This window comes from Pteropus medius, unplaced genomic scaffold (genome assembly GCF_902729225.1).
Source record: "Pteropus medius unplaced genomic scaffold, Ma_sr-lr_union100, whole genome shotgun sequence".
In the NCBI taxonomy this organism is placed as follows: Eukaryota; Metazoa; Chordata; class Mammalia; order Chiroptera; family Pteropodidae; genus Pteropus; species Pteropus medius.
In genome coordinates, this window is record NW_024344561.1 from 437,198 (window position 1) to 461,633 (window position 24,436).

A 24,436-nucleotide genomic window follows, 5' to 3' on the forward strand; every position below is an offset into this window, starting at 1 on the left:
GATTTTCCAACTGGATCAGTTTTCTTCTGACGTAAACGATATGAAAGAACACACCAAAGGAGAAGGCAGAAGAGCTAACTGTGTTTGCACATCATCCATATTCCTGCAGCCTCTTAAAAATACACTATGGATTGTACTCCAAATTTTCAATGGTTAAAAGTGTAAATTAAGAGAGCTGAACCTTAGTCCTGATGCTACCATTTACTGGTTGTGTGATCTTTAATAATTTACTTAACTTCTTGAATTTAATGTCCTCATTTGTTTAATGGGCTCATAGGACATCTCTAAAACCTTTCTTTTCCAGGTTCTGACATTCTATGAGTTTATAAGAGGTTGTTGAAAATAGGCTGTGCCAAATAGGAGACCCAAATGGGGAGTTAAGGAATCGCTATCAGTTACATCATTGAACATACTAAAAAGGTAGATAATCAGTATGATCCCTGTTTTTAATAGAGGCAACAATCATTGAGTAATTAATCCAATATTTCTGGACAGTTAGTGACCATCCAAATTAGAATATAATTTGAAAATGCATGATCTGCAGTTAAGCTAAGGCCAAAGCCTGAATAATTCTGAGTTGATGACTGCATTGACATTTCGGTATTTGGTTTATAATGAGGCTGTGGATTGTTGAGAGATTTAAGATGATTGGAAAGGGACAACATTCCTTGGAATGCAGAGTTATCATATGTTATCATGTGTTAAATGTAGCCATTCCATCCTTCCCTTGCTCAAGAGCTATGAGAATTGAAAATGAAAACTCAATGAACAGAGCAGAATTGACATACTTGGCTAAAAAGATATTGAAAAATTTTTTAAAAATCTGAAAAACAAACAAGAATATCAAATAGGTTCATGAGATGTTATAAAACCAACTGAGCTTTCATATAAAGAAGCAGAAAATCTGAAAAATTGTGACAAAAAATTACCAATATCTGAAAATATTAACATCAGACAAATTTGTTGTGTTTTAGCCTATTTTGGTTCTCCTCTTCCCTTTCCTTCCCATGTTGTTATACCTTAGAAATTTAGATAAATATTATCATAATCAGTATATACTTTACAACTTGCTTTCTTCCTTCAGTTTAGCCTGTTGATAGCTGCTGCTTCACTTCATTCATATGACCTACTCTATTGTTAACCAGTAAACAATGAAGCAAACATTTATTATCCATTCCCTTTGTAACATTGTTTCCTGGCTTATGCTATTACAAACAATGATGTCTTGTTTCTATCCTCTTATTTAATATTTTCGTTTATCTGAATTTTTGTTTTCTTTAATTTCCGCCCCCGCCCCCCGCCAATTTGGAAGCCATATCTTGCATTTTATGCATGACAAACTACTTTATTTGTAAATAGAAATATTTAACTATATATTTTTCTAATGATACTTCAAGTTTTTCAGTAGTTCAATCTTCTTTCTGTATAGGGCATCGATCTTAGCATGCTTTAACTATTCGTTGAACATCTCCTTCCTTCTTGTTATTTTTTATCTAATTTTAATTAAAATTTTTTTCAATACAAAAAATAGTAAGAATAGTATATTTAAGAGTTAACTAAGACTTATTTTAATCTCTATATGATGAATTGTTTCTTATAATTCAGGTCTTATGAATTTATTTCTTTTTGCATAGTACATCCTTCAATAATTCTTTTTGCATAGTAAATCCTTTAATAATTATGACTTGTACCGTTTCTTAGTTTTGGTTTGAAAATATCTCAATTATTTAATTTCAGTCTTGAATAATACTTTATCTAGGCTTAATATAATTCAAGATTGATAGCTATTGTCTCTTAAGCACTTTAAGGATATTAATGTAGTTGGCAGTGACAATTATGCTGTTGATCTAATTGTCATTTATTTGTAACAACAGCTAACATTTTTTGAGTGCCTGCTCTGTACCAATGTGGTAAGCTCAAATATTAACTCACTCACACTCTACAACAATGCCATGAGGTATATTTTCTTGTTATAGATAAAGAGAGCCTAGAATTGAAGATCATGACCTATGTCCACAGCCAATCAGTGGTGGAGCTGGAAGTGTATATTTATTTTTGTCATGTTCAGTATTCTGAGTGGGCTTTTGGGTCAGTAAATCATGTCCTTCAACTCTGGAAAATTCTCAGCTCAAATCTCTTCAAACACTGCTTTTCCACTATTCCCTCCTTATTCTTTTAAACTCCTGCGCTGGCAAAGGCACTGGGTATATTTCTGCAGGTAACGCATTGCATAACTCTAGGGGCACCATTTACATACTATGAGCCCTTATTTTCCATTTATTTTCAATCAATTCACCTAGAGACATTTTTGTCAATTCTCAAGCAAATACTTGATGTTTAAGTAAAACGTTTCTACTACATATTTGTAAATTAGATATTACACATCTGGTACTCCTGGAAAGAAATTTGTTTCTGATGACTAACTGCCAAGTAATTCAGGTTTTACCTCTCAGCCTCTTAAATAATAATAGTGATGATAATACCTTTCTCCTGTGTCATGTTTTGCTGTCCTAAAAATGATTCATACACATTATTCAACCAATTTTCACTACAATCCTATGAGATAGTTTGGAAGTATGGTATCATTACACCTTATTTGATAGATAAAGAGACCAGATCTCAGAAAAACTAATGTCTTACACAAACTTACAAAGCTATCTAGTGACAACTGGACCAATGTCTTCTGAATTTAAAGAAGTGCTCATGACATTCTCAAGAACTAATAGTGTGCACAGTAAGGCGCAAGGCCAGAGGAAGACCTTTGGAAATCAATGAGGTTTATTGCACCACCCCTGATTATTAGTAACTTTACCATAAAATAAACTGCATTAAATAACATAATAAACTGTGGTATAGGGTGAAAAGTTTTGATTTAATATAAATATCACCGGTGCTTTCTCATGACTGAAGGATAATGTCTAGGCACTGTAGCCTTTCACATCTTGGCTCCTCCTTACATATTTCTTGCCACATTCTTTATTGTTCCTGTTCCAGGCACTATAATTTTTCAACATTCCTAAACATCGCAAGCCATTTTAGAGCTATTTCTGTTCTCTCTAGTTTCTGCCCCTCTGTGGAGCCCATGGAGCAAAAACCACTCATGAGGTTATATGGAGGAGATGACCTTACCTATGAATTCTTTACCAATTCTCTCCTTTTCTGTGCCTGCTTCTTTCCCACTAAACTGTGAGCCCCTAGGGAGTGGGGACTAGTTTTTATTTGTCTGTGAATTGGCCGTACACAATGAGTACCTAACATTTTGTAAGTGAATGAATCGATTGAAACACAATTCGTACTTTTAGATATAACAATTTTTGGAAGTATTACAATTTGAAAACATTTTTATGTTACTACCTAACTTTTTATTTTTGAGCTCTCTGAAAAATACTAAATGCTGTGTTAATATATGTCAAATAAATAATGAACAAATTAAGTAATGAGTTAGTGGATCATAACAATAAAAAATGCAATACCACCCTGAGTTTAATAATAGCTACTCTCACTTTAAAATTTAAAGCAGTTTCATGTACAATTAACTCTTAGCCTTCACTGACATTTAAATCTATAAGCTCACAAACTTAATCCTTAAGATAAATGCAATGTAAAATGTGAAAATTTTCAGGAAATCTGAATGAAAAGGTATGAACAAATCTAACTTGCCATGTTAGATATTGATTTCATTATTTCCGACTTGAGAAAATAAAATCAATGTTTAATATGGCAGCAGATGACAAATGTAAGGGCTAAATGAGCTTCCTGTGTATATTCATTCTGATGATAAGTGAAACAAAAGGGATCCACTGTGAATTACGTCTGCAGCAAAGTTAATTAAACCTGCCTGTGCAGTCACAGTGTGATGGAAGTATCTTCGGATCCATGATGACTTGCTCCTCCGTATGCTGTTTGCCCTGCGGGAGCAATGAGCAGGCAGATCTTCCTCAGTTCAGTGATTTTACTGCATGCATATATACAATTTCAGCCAAGTGCAAGAGAAAATACTCAGAATAAGGGCAGCACCGGAAAGATAGCCAAGCCACAAATGACAGGATGGCTGTTTCAGAGAACCCGGACACAAGGAACAGGGCAGCCTGAGAGCGTCAAGAAAGGAGCGATGGAAGTCGGCATTCCATCACATTGTCAAAGCCAGACTAGAGAAAATTATGTCTCTGCTGGTTTTGTAAGCAGGCAAGGAAGGAAAAGTACAAGCAAATATTCAAGGAGAGAAAAATATAAAAGCACACTTTCACACCTGGCCCAAGTACACGATGTTAGATTAGAAGAGGAATTTAAGAATTGCAAGAGGAGGCATTACTACCCAGAAAGAAAATCCTGTCCTATGGTTGTTTGTGCTTGTCTACTTCCCTTCTCCACTCAACAGATATTTGTAAGGACCTTGCTAGGATATGTAGAGAATGAAAAAGGAACAGGTCACATCTGTGCTCAGGTTACCTTATTTGGTTAAAAATGCACTTTGTCATTATCTATTTGATTGTAGTTGGAGATTATAATGAAGAGCATCTGGTTCTTACACGAGCACATTTCCCCCACAGAGTCCAGAAATTTCAGTAGTACACTGGATTCCATTATTATTATATTATTGTGGCAATATTTACTTTGGAAGGCACTTAGTGTCTTTTGGACCATAGTAATATTTTTTAGGAAATGATTTCTTCAAGTGCCTGAGCATTAGTATCTATTTCAGCAGAGGGTAAGCGGGGTGTTTTATTTATTTATATGTTCAAATTTAGCAATTTACTTATTTCCTAAGGCTTTTTATTAATCAGGTAGTCTCTCAGGCCATTTTAGAAATCTCTTTTAGGAATCTCCATTAAAAATGAATTATACTTCTTCGGCAGATAGATAAGATATTAATACTAGGTGTCAGTCACTTATAAAGTCTTTTCAGCTTTTATTCTAACATAACCATGAAAATAGGCATAGGTCCATCAGCTCATAGCCTAAAATATCTGCCAAAGGAAAATAGGGAGGCAATTTACCTTTTGTGGGACTCTGCGTTTGTGGGTTTTCAGAGCAGCTGGATGCGAGCATGTTAACATAATCACTTCAAGAGTTGAACATGAGACCCAGAGGAAGTGGGGGGAAATATCAGTAAGTGTTAAATACAATGCTTGAGGAAACATATCCAAAAAGATAGTATGTCAAACAGTTTGCTATCTATGTTTTCTTCTAGGAGTTCTGCGCTTTGAGGCCTTATATTTAAGTCTTTAATCCATTTTGAGTTAATTTCTGTATATGGTGTAAGAGAGTGGTCCAGTGTCATTTTTTACATGTAAATGTCCAGTTTCCTCAGCACTACCTGTTGAAGAGACTGTTGTTTCTCCATTGTATATTCTTGCCTCCTTTGTCATAAATTAATTGACTATATAGGCATGGTTTATTTCTCGGCTCTCTATTCTGTTCCATTGATATACGTGTCTGTTTTCGTGCCAGTTCAACACTATTTTGATTATTATAGCTTTGTGGTATAGTTTGAAATCAGAGATCTGATACCTCCAACTTCGTTCTTCTTTCTCAAGATTCCTTCGACTCTTTGTGCTCTTTTGTGGTTTCATATAAATCAGGATTATTTGGTCTACTTCTAAGAAGAATGTCATTGGTATTTTAATCTGGATTGTATTGAATGTGTACATTGCTTTGGGTAGTATGGGAAATAAAAGCAAAAATAGACAAATGTGACTTCATCAAACTAAAAGCTTCTGTACAGAGAAGGAAACCATAAAAAAAAAAAAAGAAAAAGAAAAAGAAAAGAAAACCTACTGAATGGATGAATATATTCACCTATGATATATCAGATAAGGGGTTGATATCCAAAATATATAGGAAACTCATACAACTCAATTAAAAAATAAATGATTCAATTAATAAATGGGCAGAGGACATGAAAAGACTTTTCTTCAAAGAAGACATGCAGATGGCTAACAGACATCTGAATAGATGTTCAGCATCACTAATCATTCAGGAAACCCACTTCAGCCTCAAGCAGCTAAGTAAGAGAACGTGACTACATTGTGGACAAAAGGGACATAAGAGTGATGTGTCAGTTTCCAGAAGGGTCTTTAAAAGGTAGTGTGGAGTGGGCCTCCTTGTTGACATGTGGAATGGAGAGATGGAGCCCCAGCAGCCATTTTGGGAAATGAGGTGACCTTGGACATAAGGACGGGACACAGTGAAGCAACAAGACAGGAGCTGTTCAACGTGAGGAACCAACTGCAGACTCTGACATGAAAAGTATGAACTCATGTCTAACTTAAGTCAATATTATTTTGGATTTTGCTGCCATTCACCAACTACTTTGTTGATATAGTTTTATCATCATACTTTTTCTCATCTTCAAATTCTGAATGTACTTTTTTCCCCTTCAAGGGACTTATTTTTAAACTGACCTCATCCCAAATACCATGAAATCAAAGGTTTGGTGAGCTGATTTTCTGTAAATATTAAAGTAAATTCGAATCTATTAAAATGAAGTCAAAGCTATTCAAAGAAAAAAATGTGGACCTCCAAAATGATGGATGAGGATCTTGGAATAATCTGCTAATAGCAACGATAAAACTAGACGAAGTTGTCAAAAACGAACATTTCAGGACTCTGGAGGTTTCTCAAAACTGACGGATTAAGAAGTTTTTAAGAAAACAGACTGAACAGTGTGCAGTGGGAGATCCTGTTCTTTTTGCCAGGGGTCGCCCCCACTGGGCCTCTCAGCTACTGCTCACCGGGCTATAAAAATCACTGCTGGAGGAGGCCCAACTTGACTTGGGGCTGAGGCAGAATCTCAGGACCCCGGGAATACTAGAAACAGCAGGGGTCTCGGAGTGGAATGAATGGCAAGGCCAAGGTCTCTCAACCTGCCTGAGGTGGGGATCCTGGTTGTGACAGATGGATAAAATCAGACAGGAGGTCCAGGGAGTGAGATAGCCTCCGCTGGCCCCACATATCTGGAGAGAGCCCCATCAATCCACACATCTACGCAACCTGCTGGGAGGCCCTGTGCACGCACTGAGAATGGGTGGGGAGCAAAGGCAGATCTGACTTGCAAAATGCCTGAGCCCAGGCCACTGGGCACAGGGACTCACTGACTCAGGTGTTGGAGCACCATCTCTGAGCCACCACTGGCTGACCCTGAAGCTAGGCTGATCCCATGGTGACTCCCAGAGGAAGCCAGATTAAAAATAAGGAATTAAATACAATAACGAGCAGTCATCAGCTGCTGCAGAGTTGGGGAGACCCTACAGTTAGTTTGGCAACGACTAAACAAACAAAAAACAAAACACCACAACTCGCTGCGGGAGGAACTGGAATTCAGTTGTTACAATCTATTATTTTTAAAATGTCCACCTTTGCTCAAAAAAAATTTGAGATGTGCAAAGAAAGAGAAAAATGTAGTCAACAGAACCTTTCTCTGAGAGTGTCCAGATGCTGGACTTCAAAACAGCCATTATATATATATATATGTTCAAAGAACTAAAGGAACCGTGTTTGAAGAAGTAAAGGCAATATGACAACTGTAACTCAGGAACAGATCTTAGCAGAGACGAGAATCAGAGAAAGGCGCCCAAAGGGACATCTGGACCTGGAAGCCCTCCTTGGTCACTGGCTGCCCCAGGCTTTGTGTGTCACAGCAGTGACTGCTCTGTGTGGCATCTACCTGTCAATGTGACCATCTTCCCGATCTCGCCTTGGCGAGCTGCTTGCTCCTTGTGCGACAAAGTCGGCTTGAATAAATGATGGGGAATGACAGTGCTACCCAGCAGGGCCAAGAGCCTGAGCTTGTCGTCAGAGAGAGACCCCGGAAAGTCCTTTTCCTTTCCTGGCCCTAAGTATCATCCCCTGTGAAAGAGGCCCTATGAGATCTGGTGATGGGGACATGAGGCCCCATGCAGGCTGTCGGGGGCCAGGAATGAGTTCACCAGAAGCAGGCAAGGTCGTGGATTTTGTTGTTGGTTTAATTTATTACTGTTTGACATCCAGTGACACTGACATACCCCCGCCGGGCCTGCGGGGCCCAGGCCCCAGCGAGGGTGACCTGTCCAATAAAATACAGTACGAGGAGTGGACGGCTACACACATGCATCCACGGCTTAAACTACAGTGATTCCAAACTGCGGCCGCAACAGTACTGCCAGGAAAAGAAAAGAAAAACAGGTGTCGCGTGTTCCCCAATTCATAATTCTTTTTCTGCCACTTTAAACAGTTAATGCTGTTACAAACGCTACTGATGCCAGGACAGGGCCAGACACAAACAGTCCTACATCTTCTCTGCCGTATAAATATGGAAGATTTTCGTTTATACAGTTTTACCCCACGTCTGAAACTACATCTGCTGCTACCCGTTACTGCTAAGGGCTACGCCGTCTCGGCTCTGGAACGAGGGGCTCGGGGTTGAGACTCTGGAATGTCGGGACTCAGTCTTCCTCGCTGCCACTTCCTGAGCGGTCCTGGAGGGGGGACAGGAGGAGATAGCATGAGTCAGCACCCTCGAGGGCACCCTGAGACAAATACCGATGCAGGTGACAAGCCGCTTTCCCTGGGTGTGTGAGCAACGCGAGCGCCGTGAGGCTGGAGGTAGAGCGGCCTTTGGCTTCCATCTCTCTGCTGCGGCCACACCTGAGGACTGGCCCCTGTGCCCACATGGACTCTTCCTCGGGATCTGGGAGGCTCACTGAGCCTCCCTGCTCCGTCCCACTGCTGGGTGAACTGTCCCTGTGCAGCTTCAAAACCGCCTTGGCTATTTCTGACCACATAGGAGCTTTATTCTTCCGCTTAAACTTTTTAAGCAGCTTGGCAAAGGCCGTAAAATGCCCTGCTGGATTTGAACCGGGCAGATGGGGCACTGTTACAACCCAGACCTCCTCTCCAGAAACATGGGCCACCCCTCCCGTGGTTCAAGATGTCTGACACCCTTATAAAATCACGTATGTCTTTGGCCAGATTTATTCCACGGTACTGGGTTTTGTTGCTATTGCAAATGGCCACAGAAGAGCAACACCGGAATGGCACTTATTGAGCTTGGCCAGGAGCCCGGCCCCGTAACGCGGTCTACCTCCCTGCTTTGCAGACGTGGAAACTGCAGCTCAAAAGTGGAGTGAACAGCCCAGATCCCACAGCAGGGAAGGGCTGGGTGTCCAGACTGGATCCAGAGGGCAAAACTTATTTGAACCCAGCAAGTAGGTCTGTTCCCACCCCTCAAGCCCCCAAAACTGTCCACTGTGGGCTTGACACGGTTGTAGCTTCCCCCCAGCTTACAGAAACTGCAGCCCATGCCAGGGGACATGCATCACCATGGTACCACTCAGCCCTATTCGCGGTGTTTGCTCCATGTCATTTTTCTAACCGCAGAGCCAGAGATTTTTGGTTTTCGTTTTCTTAACCCACTACCATTTCAAAATCCTAGACAGTCTACGGCCACGCCGCCTGAACTTGCCCGATCTCGTCTGACCTTGGAAGCTAAGCAGGGTCGGGCCTGGTTAGTACTCGGATGGGAGACCACCTAGGAATACCAGGTGCTGTAGATGTTAAAAATCAATCAATCAATCAATCAATCAATCAATCCTAGACAGGCCATAATAGTCACGAGCAGAAGCCCGGGGCACAGTGTGTTATCACGTGTGATGAGAACACCACAATAGCCGTCAACTGGGTGGCACAGGGGCACCTACAATCCCAGTGTTTCTGCTCCCGACTCAACAAAGACCCGGCTCCACCCTGGCATCCTGGGCAGGCAGCCCTGCAGGATGCTGCAGAGGGAACAGGAAGGAATGCCCACCCTGTCCCCCAGACTCCCGCACGTGCTAAGAGCACCGGTTCTAGAGTCACATGGTCTTGGGCTTGAGTTACATGCCATGCGATGCTGAGCTTCAGTTTCCCCACCTGTGGAGCATCTACCCTCAACAGGGGCTGTGGTAGAAGGGTCCAGGACCTAGCACGTGGATGGTCCCTTAGTGACCCCACTGCTGCTGGGCACTGGCTCCCGCCTGCCCAGGGCTTGGGGACCTCACCTCCTCCTGCTCCTCCTCACTGTCATCGTCGCTCACCACTGGCTTGGCCCGGGACCCACGGCTTGGCCGCCGCCGGCCCCCCTTCAGCCGATCCTGTGCCTTCTCCTTCCGGCCCAGCTTGATCTTCACTTTGACCGAGCGGGCTGTGGTGGGGACAGGAAGAGGGAAGGAAGAAAAGAAAGAAGATGAACTTGGGAGATCGTGATGCCTCCTGAGCTGCGGGGGGTGAACTCTGAGATCCTGACCAGCCCGGGAAGCCCACCCACCCGCCCAGGCCCCCAGGACTCACATTCGGACTCCGAGCCTTCCTCCTCGCCCTCTTCTTCCTCCTCGCTCTCCTCGCCTTCGCTGTCATCCTCTTTCTCTATTTTCTGCCGCACGCTGGTGAAAACGGACTGCAGCACAATGGAGTCTTCGTAGATCTGGGTGGAGACATGCAGGCTCTCGTGGGCTGGGGCCCGATGCGGGCCTGCCCGCGGCCCCACCCACACCAGTCACAGCTCTGGCAGGATGGCCCATGTGGGGGCAGTAACGGTCTCCCAGCCAGTGCCCAAGAGAGCACTGGGATTATGGAAAGTCTTGGAGAAAAGATCAGGTGTGTTAGTTTAGAAAAAGCCATGGGTTTCTCCCTCTGAATCACAGCGAGCACCTGTTTTTAAAGGCTCTGAGAAGGTCTGCAGTAACTAGAACTGTACATCCCCTGTAGCATTTCCCCCAAACGTATGACTGTGAAATCGCTTTTCCAGAAGGCACCTATCTCAAACACTTCTGGGAAAACTGCTGCCTCAAGAATGAGTGTGTTAATCTCAACACAGGAAAGGACACATCCATAGATTCCTTTCGAGAGTCCCCTAGTGAATTCAAAATAAAATTTCAAGACATACATGGATTGTTCACAGGGCGTCCTGGATGGATGGGACTGAGTCTATTTTCCCCATTTTACTTGTTTTTATTTTCTGCCTTTTTCTCCCCAGTAATGAATACATATTGCCTTTGTAATTAGTAAAATATTCCAAGTTGTTAGGAATGTTTTTAAACCAGTTAATTCAAAAGGGAGCAAAGGCTGGAGTGGGCGTCGCCACCCCCTGCCCCAGGCGTGCCCTCACCAGGGAGCCCTCCAAGTTGAAGGTCTGGGCGTTCTGGCACAGCAACATGACATCCTTCTCCAGGTCGTTGAGACTGCGGTACTTGTGGTTGCGGATGCGCTCCTGTGGGTGGTGGGAGAAGCAGCCTTACCTCAGGACCCCGCTTCGTGCCTGGGGACCCTGGGGCTAGGCATCCCTCTGCCTAACAAGGTCACAGCTGAGTTTCCTGCTCCTCTGTACAGACTCGGAAGCCCAGACCCACCGAACACAAGGGCCACATGACAGACCCGAGCTGCGGGTGACTGGAAGGAGCTTTGAAAGCTGGCTGTCTGCCCACGCGTCATGGAGACCCAAAGGCCACAAGGAACCCCAAGAGCCAATGATCGGGTCCCTCACCAGGGGGCCCAAGTTCCTGGGCCAGACTCCCCCAAGTGCCCATGTGGGCACGGCCCTGTGAGAGCCGCCTCCCGGGCTTACCTTAATCTTCTTGAAGTCCACAGGCTTGCGGATGAGCTCGTAGTACTCCGGCAGCTCTTTGCGGGAGGGCAGCTGGATGAACACCTCGCTGAGCTGACGTCCACTACTACTGCAAGGGGACACAGTGGGTGTCACTCACAGGCCCTGCCCACTGGGGGAAGCCGTCACTCTGTCGGCAGCCCCCATCGAGCTACCTCCCATTGTTTGAGAACAGTGGGTGAGAAATCAAAGCTGACTGGGGAGTTATTTCCTGTATCCGTGCTGTCTTGAGAGTTCTGATACATTCCTGAGGGGCAACAAGCACAGAGAGGCCGGGGACGCATTGCAATCAAGGCTCTGTGCCCGCTCAACTCCCCCGACCCCAGACTATGTGCTGCATGAAACAGAAGGCTCGGGGCTCCATGGATCACCACTGCGTATGATGCGAAAATCAGTCGGCGCACACTAGAAGCATTAAGGGACAGCGTTGTCAGACAATTTTTTGCAAGCTTGTTATGTGACTCCCGCAAGCATGTGTGTTTCTTGCAGGCAGCATTTAAAAGCAGTGAACTTCAGGGCATTTGGCAAAAACCCAGGAGGAAAGATGCCCCCCAGCAAGACGTTAATGGACATAAGCTGTTTTCTAATCCTTTTCACCGAGATTGCCTTGTTTCCCACAAGGGAGCAGTGGCCATGAGAGGCTATTGGGCCTCGCGCGCCATCTCCTGGGAATCACTTTTGGAGGAACCAGTGCACTCAGCCAGCAGGTCGTGCCACATCAGAGCCTGGCTCTGTGCTGGGGACAGGAGCTCAGAGGTGAAGTGACATCACTCCCGGAGCCTGCCTGAGGAAGGAGTAAGCAGGCGCTTCAAGGACTCAAAAGGCCAGGGGAGAAAACAACGCCCACTAGTGCGGTCTCCCTTTCTGTCCAGTCAGCCTCAAGAATGGCAGTTCTGTCTTGAGGAACCTGACTTGCCTCAGGGGTCCCACTGGGCCTCCAGAGAAAAGCAGCAGAGGCCCAGGGCCGCCGTCCAGGGAGCTAGCGACCGGGTGGCGATGCTGTTCTACATGTCCCCTCTCTTTACCCAGGCGCCCACACACTCTGGCCGTGTTTCATCCACATCCACTGCCAAAATGCCTGCCCGGCTGCCCCGGCTCCCGCTGGCTGCTTCACCTCTCGGGGTTTTCAGTCGCTTCTCAGAGATGGTCACTCGGGCCCAGCGCTGCCGGCGGGCTGAGCCCATCCGACTCCACTTCTTTCCTTTTCTGTTCAAGAGAAGGCAGCGCATCCCGCGTCTGCCTGTCCTGACGCCACCCCATTCTCGTTTTTGTTCACTGTCTGGAAAACAGCAGTGACGACATGACTGCTTTTCAGGTTTGTTGTTGCTTGATGCCCCGATTTCACAATGCGTCAAGGCACAGCCTGGCCACGGCTGCCTCCCGAGGCTGATCTGGCCTGGGATCCCAGGTGGCCTTTTGCTCGCTTGGGGTTTCTGTGCATCACAAGGCCCCTGGCCCGACAGACGGTCTTGGAACCTGGTCCCTGCCTTGGACAATCACCATCACTCAGTTCCTGCTCTGGGTGAGACGCTCTACCACAGGTTCTCATAAAACTGTTATTCTAATCCTTACAATGAAGAAACCGAGGCAAAAAGTTCAGCCTTCCCGGGCCAGACACAGCCCACCACCTCTGAGTTTTCCTTCCCAGAGTTACATGGGGATGCCAGCAAGTGGCAGCCTCCGATTTTCCTCCTAGGCTGAGTTTTCAGCCACGTCCTGACCCGCACAGGGTCCTGCTGTCATAGATAAGGGAGGGCACGCCACCTCTAGGCTGCCACTCCCCGTCAGGGAGCCCCTCCCTGCAGGCACAGGGTTCCTTTCTCTCATGAACAGGCTGGTGGATGGTTTGGCCATAGGCAACTGGAAACTCCAAAAATGAAGACAGATAACAACATGCTGGCTTCTCCACTTCGAATAAGCAGACTTAGGGCAACGGGTAGGGGTCAACCCAGTTCTGCTCTAGGACACTTTGGTCCCAAAGCTCAGGCAGAGTCTGGATCCGGACCCGCCCACAGTTCAACCACACACATCCTACTCCCCCGCAATGGAACCTTCAAAGCAAAGAGCCCTCCTTTCTCAGCTCCACAGCAGTGTCACCCCACACTGTGGCGCGATGCGCTGGCGGCCCTGCATTTTACACTGAGGCAGGACTTGCGCCCACAGGCCTAAAATAACAGCAGTTCCACGGGATGACAATCTCCCTACAAAGTGCGAAGGACTCTTCTGCTTTCTACTCTATTTCATTGAGAAATGCCAACTGGGCCCCACAAAATTCATTCTGCAGCCCACTAATGGGCGCGGACTCCCAGTTTGAAAAGCACTGCTCGCAATGCCAGGGCCGGGAGAGGCTAGTTACACACCCCGACACCTGTGGCATCCACACAGATGGCTGGCCTCGGAGGAGCATGTGGCCCTCCAGCAAGCTCCAGAAATAGAACTCTAGAGCCGTAATACAACAAAAAGTTTCATAAGGAAACCCTCTCCACTGTCAGGCTAAAAAACAGTTTAACTGCAATAATGGGGAGAAACAGGAAGTCCTCCTATAAACCTTTGGGGAAACTGAGTCCTTGAGGAATAAATGCCCACCCATCACCCAGCCTGATGACCTGTCTGCTGTGATAAGCTCTGACTGCAGATGACCTGGAACTGGGTGTACACAGGGGAGGGAGAAGGCACCAGCACCATGAGAGAGTTTGAAAACTGTTCTTTCTCAGACAGCCAAGTCCTCTTGGAAATCCAGTCACAGATTTTAATTGCTCACAAGTTCCCTGGAGAACCCCCCGCCCCCATGCACCAGGAGCTGCTGCAACAGACAAGAGCCACCCAGGCTGGCTCACAAACCCTCCTCACCCCGTATTAGAGATAAATGCCCCACAACTCCCTACCTCCTGGGAATAAACCCCAAAGTCCTTCTGATGGCTCTACCGTCCTCCACGGTGGGCTGCCCTTGGCCGGTCGTCAGCGTTCCTCTCTGCACCTTCTCACACCCACCTCTGGGCCCATGATGCCACTGTTCCAAGGAACCCAGACTCCCACCATCAGTACAAAGGTCACCTCTTCTGCGAGTGCTGTGACCCCCGTCCACCTTGCCCTGTCACCTTGTAATAAAAAGGAGGCTTGAGCTACCAGACAAAGGCACAAACCTTCAGTGCTCGGCTCCCCGAGGTGCCCAAGGCTCCTGTGAGCCTCCCTGACCTTTGACGCCAGCTGAGCTTGGTCTCTTTAAGTTACAGGATCACACAGGGTGAACTAACTCCCAGGCCTGGCACTGCCATCTGTGAGACATCCCTGGTGTAGCAGCAGCTCACACGTTCAGATGACTGCCCTGTGCCCCGGAGTGGGCACCTGAGGGTCACCCGGGCTGTGTCTGGTTTCGGATTACGAAGCAAGTGGCTGCAGACACTCGTGTCCAAGTGTTTGGCTCACATCTCTCTTGGGAATTTATCTGGGAGAAGTGTGTGGTCACAGGGTGGGGGACACTTAGCTTTGGTAGACAGTGTAAGTATACTCCTCCAGCAGTGGGTGACCCAGCTTGGTTCTCTGTAGCTACACTTGCTCCTGTCGCTCCTCCTTGGTGTGGCTTTTTACAGCTGAAGTGTGGTTTCAATTCACATTTCCTTGATGAACACGGAGCTGGGCATCTTTTCACAGGCGTATGACCGGCTGATGGCCTCCTTCAGGCACCTGTTTACTTCCTTGCCTTCCCCAGAAGTTCTCTGTGGGACACATTTATTGCAAACACCTCCAGTCTGTGGTGTGTCTTCCACTCTCTTGGCGAATGGATCTTAGTTTTAGTCAAAGTCCAATTTATCAGTATTTCCTTTTAGACTTGACGTTTCTCCTTCTTATCAAATCTTTGCCTACCTCGAGGTCAGAGAGGTATTGCATTTTCTTCTGGAAGCTTTGATGTTCTCACCTTTTTACATCATTAGCCATGAGGCCGGTTGCCCTAATCGGTTTCTGCCCATAGAAGTTACTATCCACCCACCACACCCAGAACACGAGCCACCAGGGCAGAGACTTTGCCAGTTTTATTAGCCGTCTATCTCTGGAACCTGGAACAAAGTCTAGTATACAGTAGGTGCTCAATAAAGATTTGTTGAATAGAGGAACAGCTCAGGATAAAAGTCTCAGGGTAATAAGGCAAGGTTTGAACCTGGGTCTCATCAAGGTCACCTCTAACCAGGGTGCCTAATTACCCCCTCACCCCATATGGGCAGTTACACAACCACCCTGTTCCAGAAAACGCAGCACCAACCAAAAGTCCCACTGCACAGAACACGCTGCGTCAGCTTCCTGTCTTGCGAGACTTGCTCTGAAGAAGCTTCTGCAGATAGTTGGGAACTCCACCCTTGGCCCCGCCCTGTGTCTGGCTGCCCTGGCACGGGTGGTATGGCAATGAGGAGCCTGGAAGAACCTCGCGGCTGTCAGATCAGCCCCATGACCCCAATTCAGACATGAAGGCAGTGCCCGCCATGCCTCCAGCCCTAATGCCTCCAGCCCGGGGCTGTCACCTGGTTTGGCAACAGTAACAATGGCTGCTGCTGACAATATATATGATAGATGATGATGTTATTCTCCTGCCTCTAGATGTCAGCGCCCAGAGCAGGGACTTTCCTCAACCTCGTCACCGCCCAGTCCCCATCACAATAGCAGGACATAATATGCAGCAGGGGCTCAATGAGACCAAGGCCTTGCCTCGTTTCATAAGCTCTTTTAGACTGAATAGCCCTGGTGGGGACCCTTATTGTTTAACTTGCCCAGACAGTGTCTGCCTCTCTGTAGAAAGGTGTCCACCCCTACACTGACTCAGGGTTCTGGTGGGGCTGCCCATCACTGAGTCCCATCCTCTCCCAGGACTTGGGGAGGCCCAAGCACAGCACCTCACCCATCTGGCCTTAGTGACTGGTCCAGGAGAGGGCCTGGGACACAGCCAGCCAATCAGAGCCCTTCCCTGGGATTTTCTACCAGGAGTTGAGGAAACAGCAGCTGCTTTATCGTTGGGGTATGAGGCCTTGAAGACAAAGCCCAGAGCTGCGGCAGCCACGGTTCAGCAGTGAGAACAGTGTGGGAGGAGATGTGGCCAATGACTCCGGGCCCCAAGAGCTAGTCCTCACTAACTCCTCTGTGGCCTCCAGGCCTAAGGAATCCCCACTCTGCCTGAAGGACTTAGAACTGGGTTCCTGACACATAGAGCCAAAAAGTCTAAACTAACACATTTTTGAGCATATTATTGAATTTGTCACTAAAATTATAATACGAGGAAGAACAAAGAGAATCAGAGAAGGAAAAAAACATGGACTTTCAGTATCTGAGGGATCATCCACCTATACCCCTCGCTAAACAGATGGAAAAACCAGAAAGCTATGAAAGCCCTTTTATAGACACACAGAAAATTGGTGGCAGGCAGGACCTAAGCAGAGGTCCCTTAGACTAAGTCAGGGACTCTCCCACACTTTCTCACATGCTGCTCTACATTGAGGGTCAGTTAACCTTTTCTGTAAACAGCCACTGTAAATATTTTAGGCTTTGGGCACCATACTGAATCTGTGGCAATTACTCGACTCGCATTGTTACACAAAAGCAGCCACAGACTTCGTGTACACAAATGGGCTTTGGCTGTTCCAATAAAACTTCATTTGTAAACCATGAAATGTGAATTTCATGTAATTTCACATCATGAGATATTGTATTCATTTAATTTTCCCAAAAACCATCTAAAAAATTTTTAATCTGCAGGCTATAGAAACACAGATAATGGGCCAAACTTGTTTTTCTGCCGATGTGCAGATTCGCTGGCCCCTGATGTGAAAACAGAACGTCTGTAACAGGGATAGTAACACACAGTTTGGTGTCCTAATTTCCAAATCCTCTGACCAGGGCAGACATTAAAAATGGATCACAGCAGTATCTCTTGGGCTCCCACGGCCTCAGACAGGCAGAAGCAATCAATTGAAGATGGTGCTCAAGACAGATCCCACTTAAGAAGTATGGAAGTGGTCCTGATTTGCTGGAAGGAATCCCTCTGTCTTCCCCAGCCTGCTCTCTTTCCTAGAGACCAGTTCAGACCATCTTCCTAGAACATTTCTCAATGACATCCTCTAGCCCTAGACTATTTTCTCTTTTGACTATCAATCAGTGTACTGAGCCAGTAAGAGTCCTGGATATGAGCAGCTCAGGATTTTCAGAACTGATTTAGCAGAACATTGATCTGAAACATAATCTTACAATGTACTCCATAAATATTTGAAAATGAAATAATGAAACATTAAAAAGGTACTGCACTAGTACAGAATTATTTCAGAGGTCCAATGAGGACATATTATCAAGTAAAGGATATCTTGAGGATCAGAAAAATGAGAAATTTGGGGGTAGATCACTTACTTACAAATATATATTCATTTTATTAGGAGTCTCCACCTGCTGGACATCTATCCACCCCAAAAAATCAATCTCAGTGTTGGATTTATGGCTCTGCGGCACAGAAAAAATTCTGACCAAGCACGAGTGAAAGGAAATGATATTTGCCAAGGGACCTGCCAATGAGAATGGTCTGTAGGCTGCCCGCCTGTACTCCCAGCACACCGCTGCAGTAAAGAGAGTGGGGGAAGCTTTGCTGCAGGGTCTGCCTGCCTGCAGAGGGCTAGACTGGCTGTAGGTTCTGATGGCGATTAAGGAATGAGCCAACATTTCAAATGAGCTGATAGTTTTAAATGAGCCAATGACACATCTGGAGGTGGCATGTTTCTTAATACAGTTCAACAATAAAAACCAAACCTCATTTTAAAGAAACCCTGACCCATCCCACAAGTAACCCAAGCTTGACATTCTTATTTTGGAGGTCAGACCCTGAGCTCTGGAGGAGAGAGACGGAAGGCCCAGGTCACAAAGCAAGCAGCAGAAGCCGGGTCAAAATCTAGACATGCTCCTAGGTATGGCATCTCCTTTTTGTGTATGCGCCAGCTTCCCCACGCAGACTGTGAACGCCACGAGCGTCGGCACTGTGCTGTTGAAGGCCCTCAGAAGACATTAGCCATGGGTGACTAGGACAACGGACAGAGCACCGATGACCACCTTATAGCACTGCAGAGAGCACTTCTGAAAGCTGGGCAGAATTGGTCATGTGAGTGCTGGGAAGTCTAAGGCCACTTTCTGCAGGGCTGGAAAACCACAGCGTGGAGAAGTGTGCTTGCTTTTCTGAATTCATCAGGGTGAGCAGCTCTGCTCCCAGAGTGCTGAGCAGGTCCACAGCGGCAGGCCCCGAGCCTCTTCTGAATTGGCAAGAACAACAGGATCCCCACACCAGGAACTGAGGGTGCCAGGGAGCCTCTGGCTTCTCCGAGAATGGGCAGTGGTGTGTCTAGGGGTCAGCGGCCTGGGAAACTGCCGCTGTGGTATGAGGCTGAGGGACCCACCTGAACACCTATCTGGAGACTCGCACCCACCCTCTTCCATCCTCCTGCTAATTTTTAACCTTATATTTCCTACTAGTTTCACCTCAGAAGTTTAATGTTTCTTAATTCATCTATCCTTTTATCTGTCTCTAGGCTTAATTTTAAATTTACTTTTTTTGGTGATTTCTCATTTACTTGACCTTATTTTTCGACATTGTTTCATCCTTTTCCTTTTAGCCTCTGTGAATATTTGTTACCTGTTTACTACCTTGTTTTCACAAACATCTCTTACTGTTTTCCCTGCACACAAGAAGCACATGTTTGCTGAAACGCACGGATCACTTTAGAAGGATCTCACGTGGACGGGACTCCAAGGGAGGCAGAGGAGCAGGGGCTCAAGGTGCGACCTGCTCGCCCAAATCCACTTGATTCGAGTCCAGCTACCTATCCCGGGCCTGTTTGAAGCTTTGTGTAATTCTAGTTTTAAGACCTTTCTAAATTGGCTGCCCTGATTTTGTATGCTTTTTGGCGGGGGTGGGGTGGGGTAGGGGTGTGTGTGGTCTCTACCATGGCGATCAACACTAGGGTACAATGTCTGGGGAAGGAACTGATCTAATAAACAATGCAGGTGGAGCTTCTTTCAGTAAATTCTATGGCAGGCTCAGAACCTCTGCAAGGTTCTGCAAGGCCACCTGGCTAGTTCCACTGTGGCTCTGAGCCCCACCGGGCCTTGAGCCCCACCTGCATTCACACGCAGGCTGGCCTGGGGCTAGATGATGGGGATCAGCATTTTTCTCAAGACATCTGACGTCAGTGCCTCTCACACCAGGTTCTGGGCTGAGTGCCGAGCAGACAGCGCTAACCCCAGACCTGGACCTCCAGGTGGAGGCCTGCCTGTTCCTTCTGGAGCTCACCCATGCTGAGCTGGGGCTCCAGATGAAGGGCCAAAGCTGGAGAACCCTGAGGTTGCCCTGCCCCCTCAGGGAAGGGCTCTCATACCCGCCTACCCTCTAGACTCTCCCTCCCCTTCAGGGGTCTGTCCTAAGGGGCTAAGAGCCACATGTGGTGACCTCTCTTGGAGAATGCTTCAGCCTGAGAACCATTCCTAGGGCTTGTTATGTTGTCCCAGTTTTTTTTTAGGAAATCAAGGTACGACCTTTCAACCCTGAAGAGCCATCTTCTTTTTTATTCTAATCAAGGAGGTACAAGGGCAGAGGGAAAGTGCCAGCAGGCACCGGCCTGGACTGAAAGTGTCACCACAGATCTGGCTGGGGCCCTTCTTCACCCACAGTGGAAGTGGAACTGGTCTCTGGGCTGTGTGCCTGGCCCATGTTACTTCATTGGGGTCTCCATAATCCCACATAAGAACTTCCACTTTGTGCTGCAGAACTGGAAACTGAAGCAAAGAGATGAGCGTAGAAGCCAGATCGCTGTGACGCTCAAGCCTCATAGCCCCTCCAGGGCTGCTGCCTCCCTCTGGCAGGGGGAAGGGGACCCAGAGGGTCTGCCCAGCGGGGCTCAGCTGTGCGGCGCTTAGCCTGGGCAGTTTTCACACATCGCTATCTTTCTGAGCTGTATGGGCCTACGTTGAGATTGTCTCCTGTGACCTCAGCACAATCATCAAATTCGGGAAGCTTGGACCTGACACATCTCCACTGCCCGACACATAGCCTTTACGACACTGTCTTTACGGAGGAGATGGTAATGGTTGAACTCTATACTACAGCCTGGGGAGGAGAGAGGGCTCTCTACAGGGTCCTCTGGAGCCTGCCTGCTGAGGCTGTTCCTCCAGCAGATGCACTTCTCTGAAACTTTTCCCAAGACCCCAAGGGGTGTGTCCCAGAGCACACACTTGCTGATTGGCATTTGGAAACTGCCTGAATGTCTCTGAAGGATCAAGGGACAAAGACACCATTGGAAGCGTGCACAGCCCAGAGACAAGATCCCAACCTAACCCGGGAGCCTGTGTCTAACTCACTTGCATGTTTACATTATAACGTGCAAATTCCTACTTCCAACTTAATTCCTTAATCCTGGTTTTGAATCTGGCTGTTGACCAGTGGGTTATTTGATGCCAGATGAGAATTCCAAGCACCAAAGAGAAGGCACTTGTGAGGCCCTGCATGCTGGCCTGGCCCTCTGGCTGGGGGGGGCCTCTCAGCTTCCTCCGATCCTGGGAAACCTGTGCACTTGGCCCCCAGGACTCCGCACGTGCTGTCTGTGACACTTATTCCCTCCTCTTACCCTACGGGGTCCCCGTTTGTCTTCAGGCTCTCCTTATGAGACACATCTCCTGGAAGCCATCCTGGATGCTGGGGCCACCTGTGCCAGTGCATTCTCACTATGACCCCTAGAGGACTATGGCTGTGAAGGACAGATGTCACACAACTCCAGCAAGTGCCACTCACATGGCACACGGGACCTCGGGAGGTGTGAAAGGAAGGAGCAAAGCTTCCAAGATAGGTCATTATCTTCCTGTGGATGAGGATGTAAATACAAAAAACTATACAAGACTGTATCAGAGGTTCAAATCCTGCCGACTAGAAGACGACGACTGTAATGGTATTTATATACAATGGGGAGGGGCATGGGGGGAGCGCAGCGGTGGGGAGATCTTGAACTAAACAACAAAAAGCAACATTTGGAGTGATGCCAGTTGACGGTAGGGAGGCCCTGCTCAGGCATGCGACGGACACACAGCTGAGCCACTTCCACTGAGAGTCACTGCATCAGGGTCCAAGCCTGGCTCCTACCTGTGGTCACTGGGGACAGTAACAACAGCACCACGCCCTCCTGCTACACAAAGCAGGTTCCCGACTGAATTCAAATGCTGACTACATCCTGAAATCATTCTTTGGCATCCAGGAAGAACCAAGCTGTAACAATTCATTTTCTTCTCAGGCTCCAGATTTAACTCAAGTACAGAATTTAGCTAATTATAGGGTTCCGGAAAGCAATTTAAAAAAATCCAAATGTTTTATTTTCTCTTCTAGAAAGGAACAATTGGAAATGTGAGAAAAAAATGTGAGTTAGACGACCTCCAATTTTATTTTACTCTAGTTCTCTTTGGTGTGAAGCAGCGGCCAGTCCTTCAGAACCTTCCAGGTGTGTGACAGGTATGTCATAAAGACTTTAGCCTGGCCCAAAGAGAGCTCTGGCCTTTGCCCTTGGCTCCTGGGAGGTGATCTCTCAGCGTCTGGAATGTCTTGCCTGATGGTTGCCTTGGGCCCAGATTGTCTAAGAACGTGATTTAGGGGGCGTTGGGTCACATGGTATCATCTCGACTCACAGAGGGGCTGGAGACACGTCAGCCATGGGAGTAGTCGGTTGTGTCTATGTGACCAGGTCCCAATAAAAACTCTAGACATCAAGGCTTCCTTGGTGGGCAATGCTCCATGCATGTTGTTTCACAATGGTGCCAGCACTGTCTGTGACTCCGTGGGGAAACGACACCAGTACGCTCCAGGCGGGCGCTCTCCTGGACGCTGTTCCACATACCTCTTCCGTTGGCTGACCTGAATCTTTCTTCTTTTGCTATGACAAACTCAATTACCATGAGTATAACAGCTTTCAGAGTCAGTTTTCCAGAGAACCATCAAGCCTGAGGGTGGTCTTGGGGATCCCTGAACTCTGCAGCTGGTGTCAGAAGTGCGAGTGGTCTGTGGACTGTCACCCAACCTCACAACAGGGTGAACCATACTGTTGTTTTCCCTGTGGTTTCAAATTCAGTTTGTCAAGAATATCAAAAATATCCATTAACTAGATCAACTTTGAACGCAAACATCATCTTTGAAAGTATTTGCCAGATTAGGTAACCTTTGAACCAGGAAAATATGGCTGTTTTCCTAGGTTTATGTGCCCATTTGATCTCTTTCTGTGTGACCGCCAGCAAAACAGGAAGTAGACGGCCCTGCTCCAACCGTGAATTAGACATTTCTCAAGGCCAGCACATGGTAGCTTCCTTTAATGGTCATATTTGCTGTCCCCCTTGGAACTCCTCTACCGTCCTTCTCTGTCTCAGGGAGAATTCCCGGTTCTATGATGCTATCCTATGATGCCAGGAGGTTGTGAGGTTAAATGCAAACCGTGTTATCGCCCTCTGGTAAGGCGTCCCGCCGCGCGGGTCGGACGTCAGCTGGCAGTGCAGCTCTGTGACTCCAGTGTTGGTGTTCTCATCCGACTAGATGTCAGATCCCTACCAGGATCTCAGCATCCTGCAATAAAAGTTTCAACAAGGGGTCGCTGAACCCTGAAAGCCAGTTTTAATTTGCCTGATTTATGACCTAATCTTACACAGGCTGGAAGAACAGCTGTCTGCAGCAGCTGGGGAAGACATTTTTTACTTTTGGCACATGAAATACAGCTAAATATGATGCTAAGCAACGTTTTTCAGTAAGTCACAGGATGACGAAAAAAGTGGACTGACACTTAACATATTATTTTTTAGTCTGAAAATATCTCAGGCCTCGTTAAACAAGTTCAAGTTGCTGTTTCCACGTTTATTTTTTCTTAAACAGAGGTGTAACATCACACAGGAAAGCACACCTATCTTAAGGGTATACACACTTTTATGAACGTTTTCATGTATACACCCAGAATGACAGATAAAATATTCCCAACATCCCAGAAAGCTCTCTTGTGCTCCCTCCCTGTCAATTCCCTGTCTTGAGGTAACCACTATTCAATGTTCGTCATCATGGCTCAGCTTCTGAACTTCATATAACTGGAAGCACGCAGTAGGTAATCATTAACACCTGATTTCTTCACTCAACAAAAATGTAAGATTTTTCCATGCAGCAGTGCTATTTATTTTTGTCATGGTTAGAATTCTGCTGTATGACTCATCAATACCTCCTCCTGGCGGGGATACTGGGCTGTTTTGTTTGGGGCAGTTACAACTGAAGCTGCTGTGGACGTGCTCGTACAAGTCTCGTGGTGGACACACACTCGGCTCTCTCGGGTTTACAGCTAGGGCTGGAGGTGCTGGGTCAGGAGGTTCATCCTCAGGCTGAGTTTTGGAAGATACTGCCAAGGAGCAGTGCGTGCCGTGAGCAGCGTGAGGTCTACTGCCCGGCGCCCTGTCGACACTGGAAGGAACTGCGGCATCCCGCTGAGCGTGCGGCGGCATCTCACTCCCATTTTCTTTACTGCGCATTTCCTCGACGTCGTCGCAGTGACCCCGAGCACCTCTGCACACGCTGACTGGTCATCAGGACATCTGGTTCCAGGTGGTGTCTGTTTGTGCTTTTTGTCCATTTTAAAATTGAGTTTTCTTTTCCCAGTCTGTAGTAGGAGTTTTCGCTGTCCTCATGAGCATGTCCTTTGATGAACAGCTAGTCTTACTTTTAGTGAGAAATGGTGTTTGTGTCCTGTTGAGGAAGTCTATGCCTACGTCAAGGCCAGGAAATATTTCTCCCATGCCTTC

General features: G+C 46.8%; 1 protein-coding gene and 1 pseudogene across 12 annotated transcripts in view; one reads left to right on the forward strand and one right to left on the reverse strand.

Moving 5' to 3' along the window:
• Positions 1-7,943: 7,943 nt before the first annotated feature.
• SMARCA4 (SWI/SNF related BAF chromatin remodeling complex subunit ATPase 4) overlaps positions 7,944-24,436 on the reverse strand; it is an 82,265-nt gene continuing 65,772 nt past the window's right edge. For 6 of the 12 annotated variants that reach the window (XM_039873157.1, XM_039873156.1, XM_039873155.1 and 3 more), the window contains 5 exons: positions 11,579-11,687; positions 11,123-11,224; positions 10,306-10,438; positions 10,017-10,159; positions 7,944-8,456 (listed from right to left, as the gene is read on the reverse strand). In XM_039873157.1, the coding sequence (XP_039729091.1) occupies positions 8,424-8,456; positions 10,017-10,159; positions 10,306-10,438; positions 11,123-11,224; positions 11,579-11,687 (520 nt within the window). In that variant the 3' untranslated portion in view covers positions 7,944-8,423. Of the gene's footprint in view, positions 8,457-10,016; positions 10,160-10,305; positions 10,439-11,122; positions 11,225-11,578; positions 11,688-22,047; positions 23,226-24,436 lie in introns of those variants that run through there. The other 6 variants (XM_039873160.1, XM_039873163.1, XM_039873162.1 and 3 more) reach the window with 4 other exon arrangements.
• LOC120610926 (uncharacterized) lies at positions 9,416-9,533 on the forward strand (annotated as a pseudogene).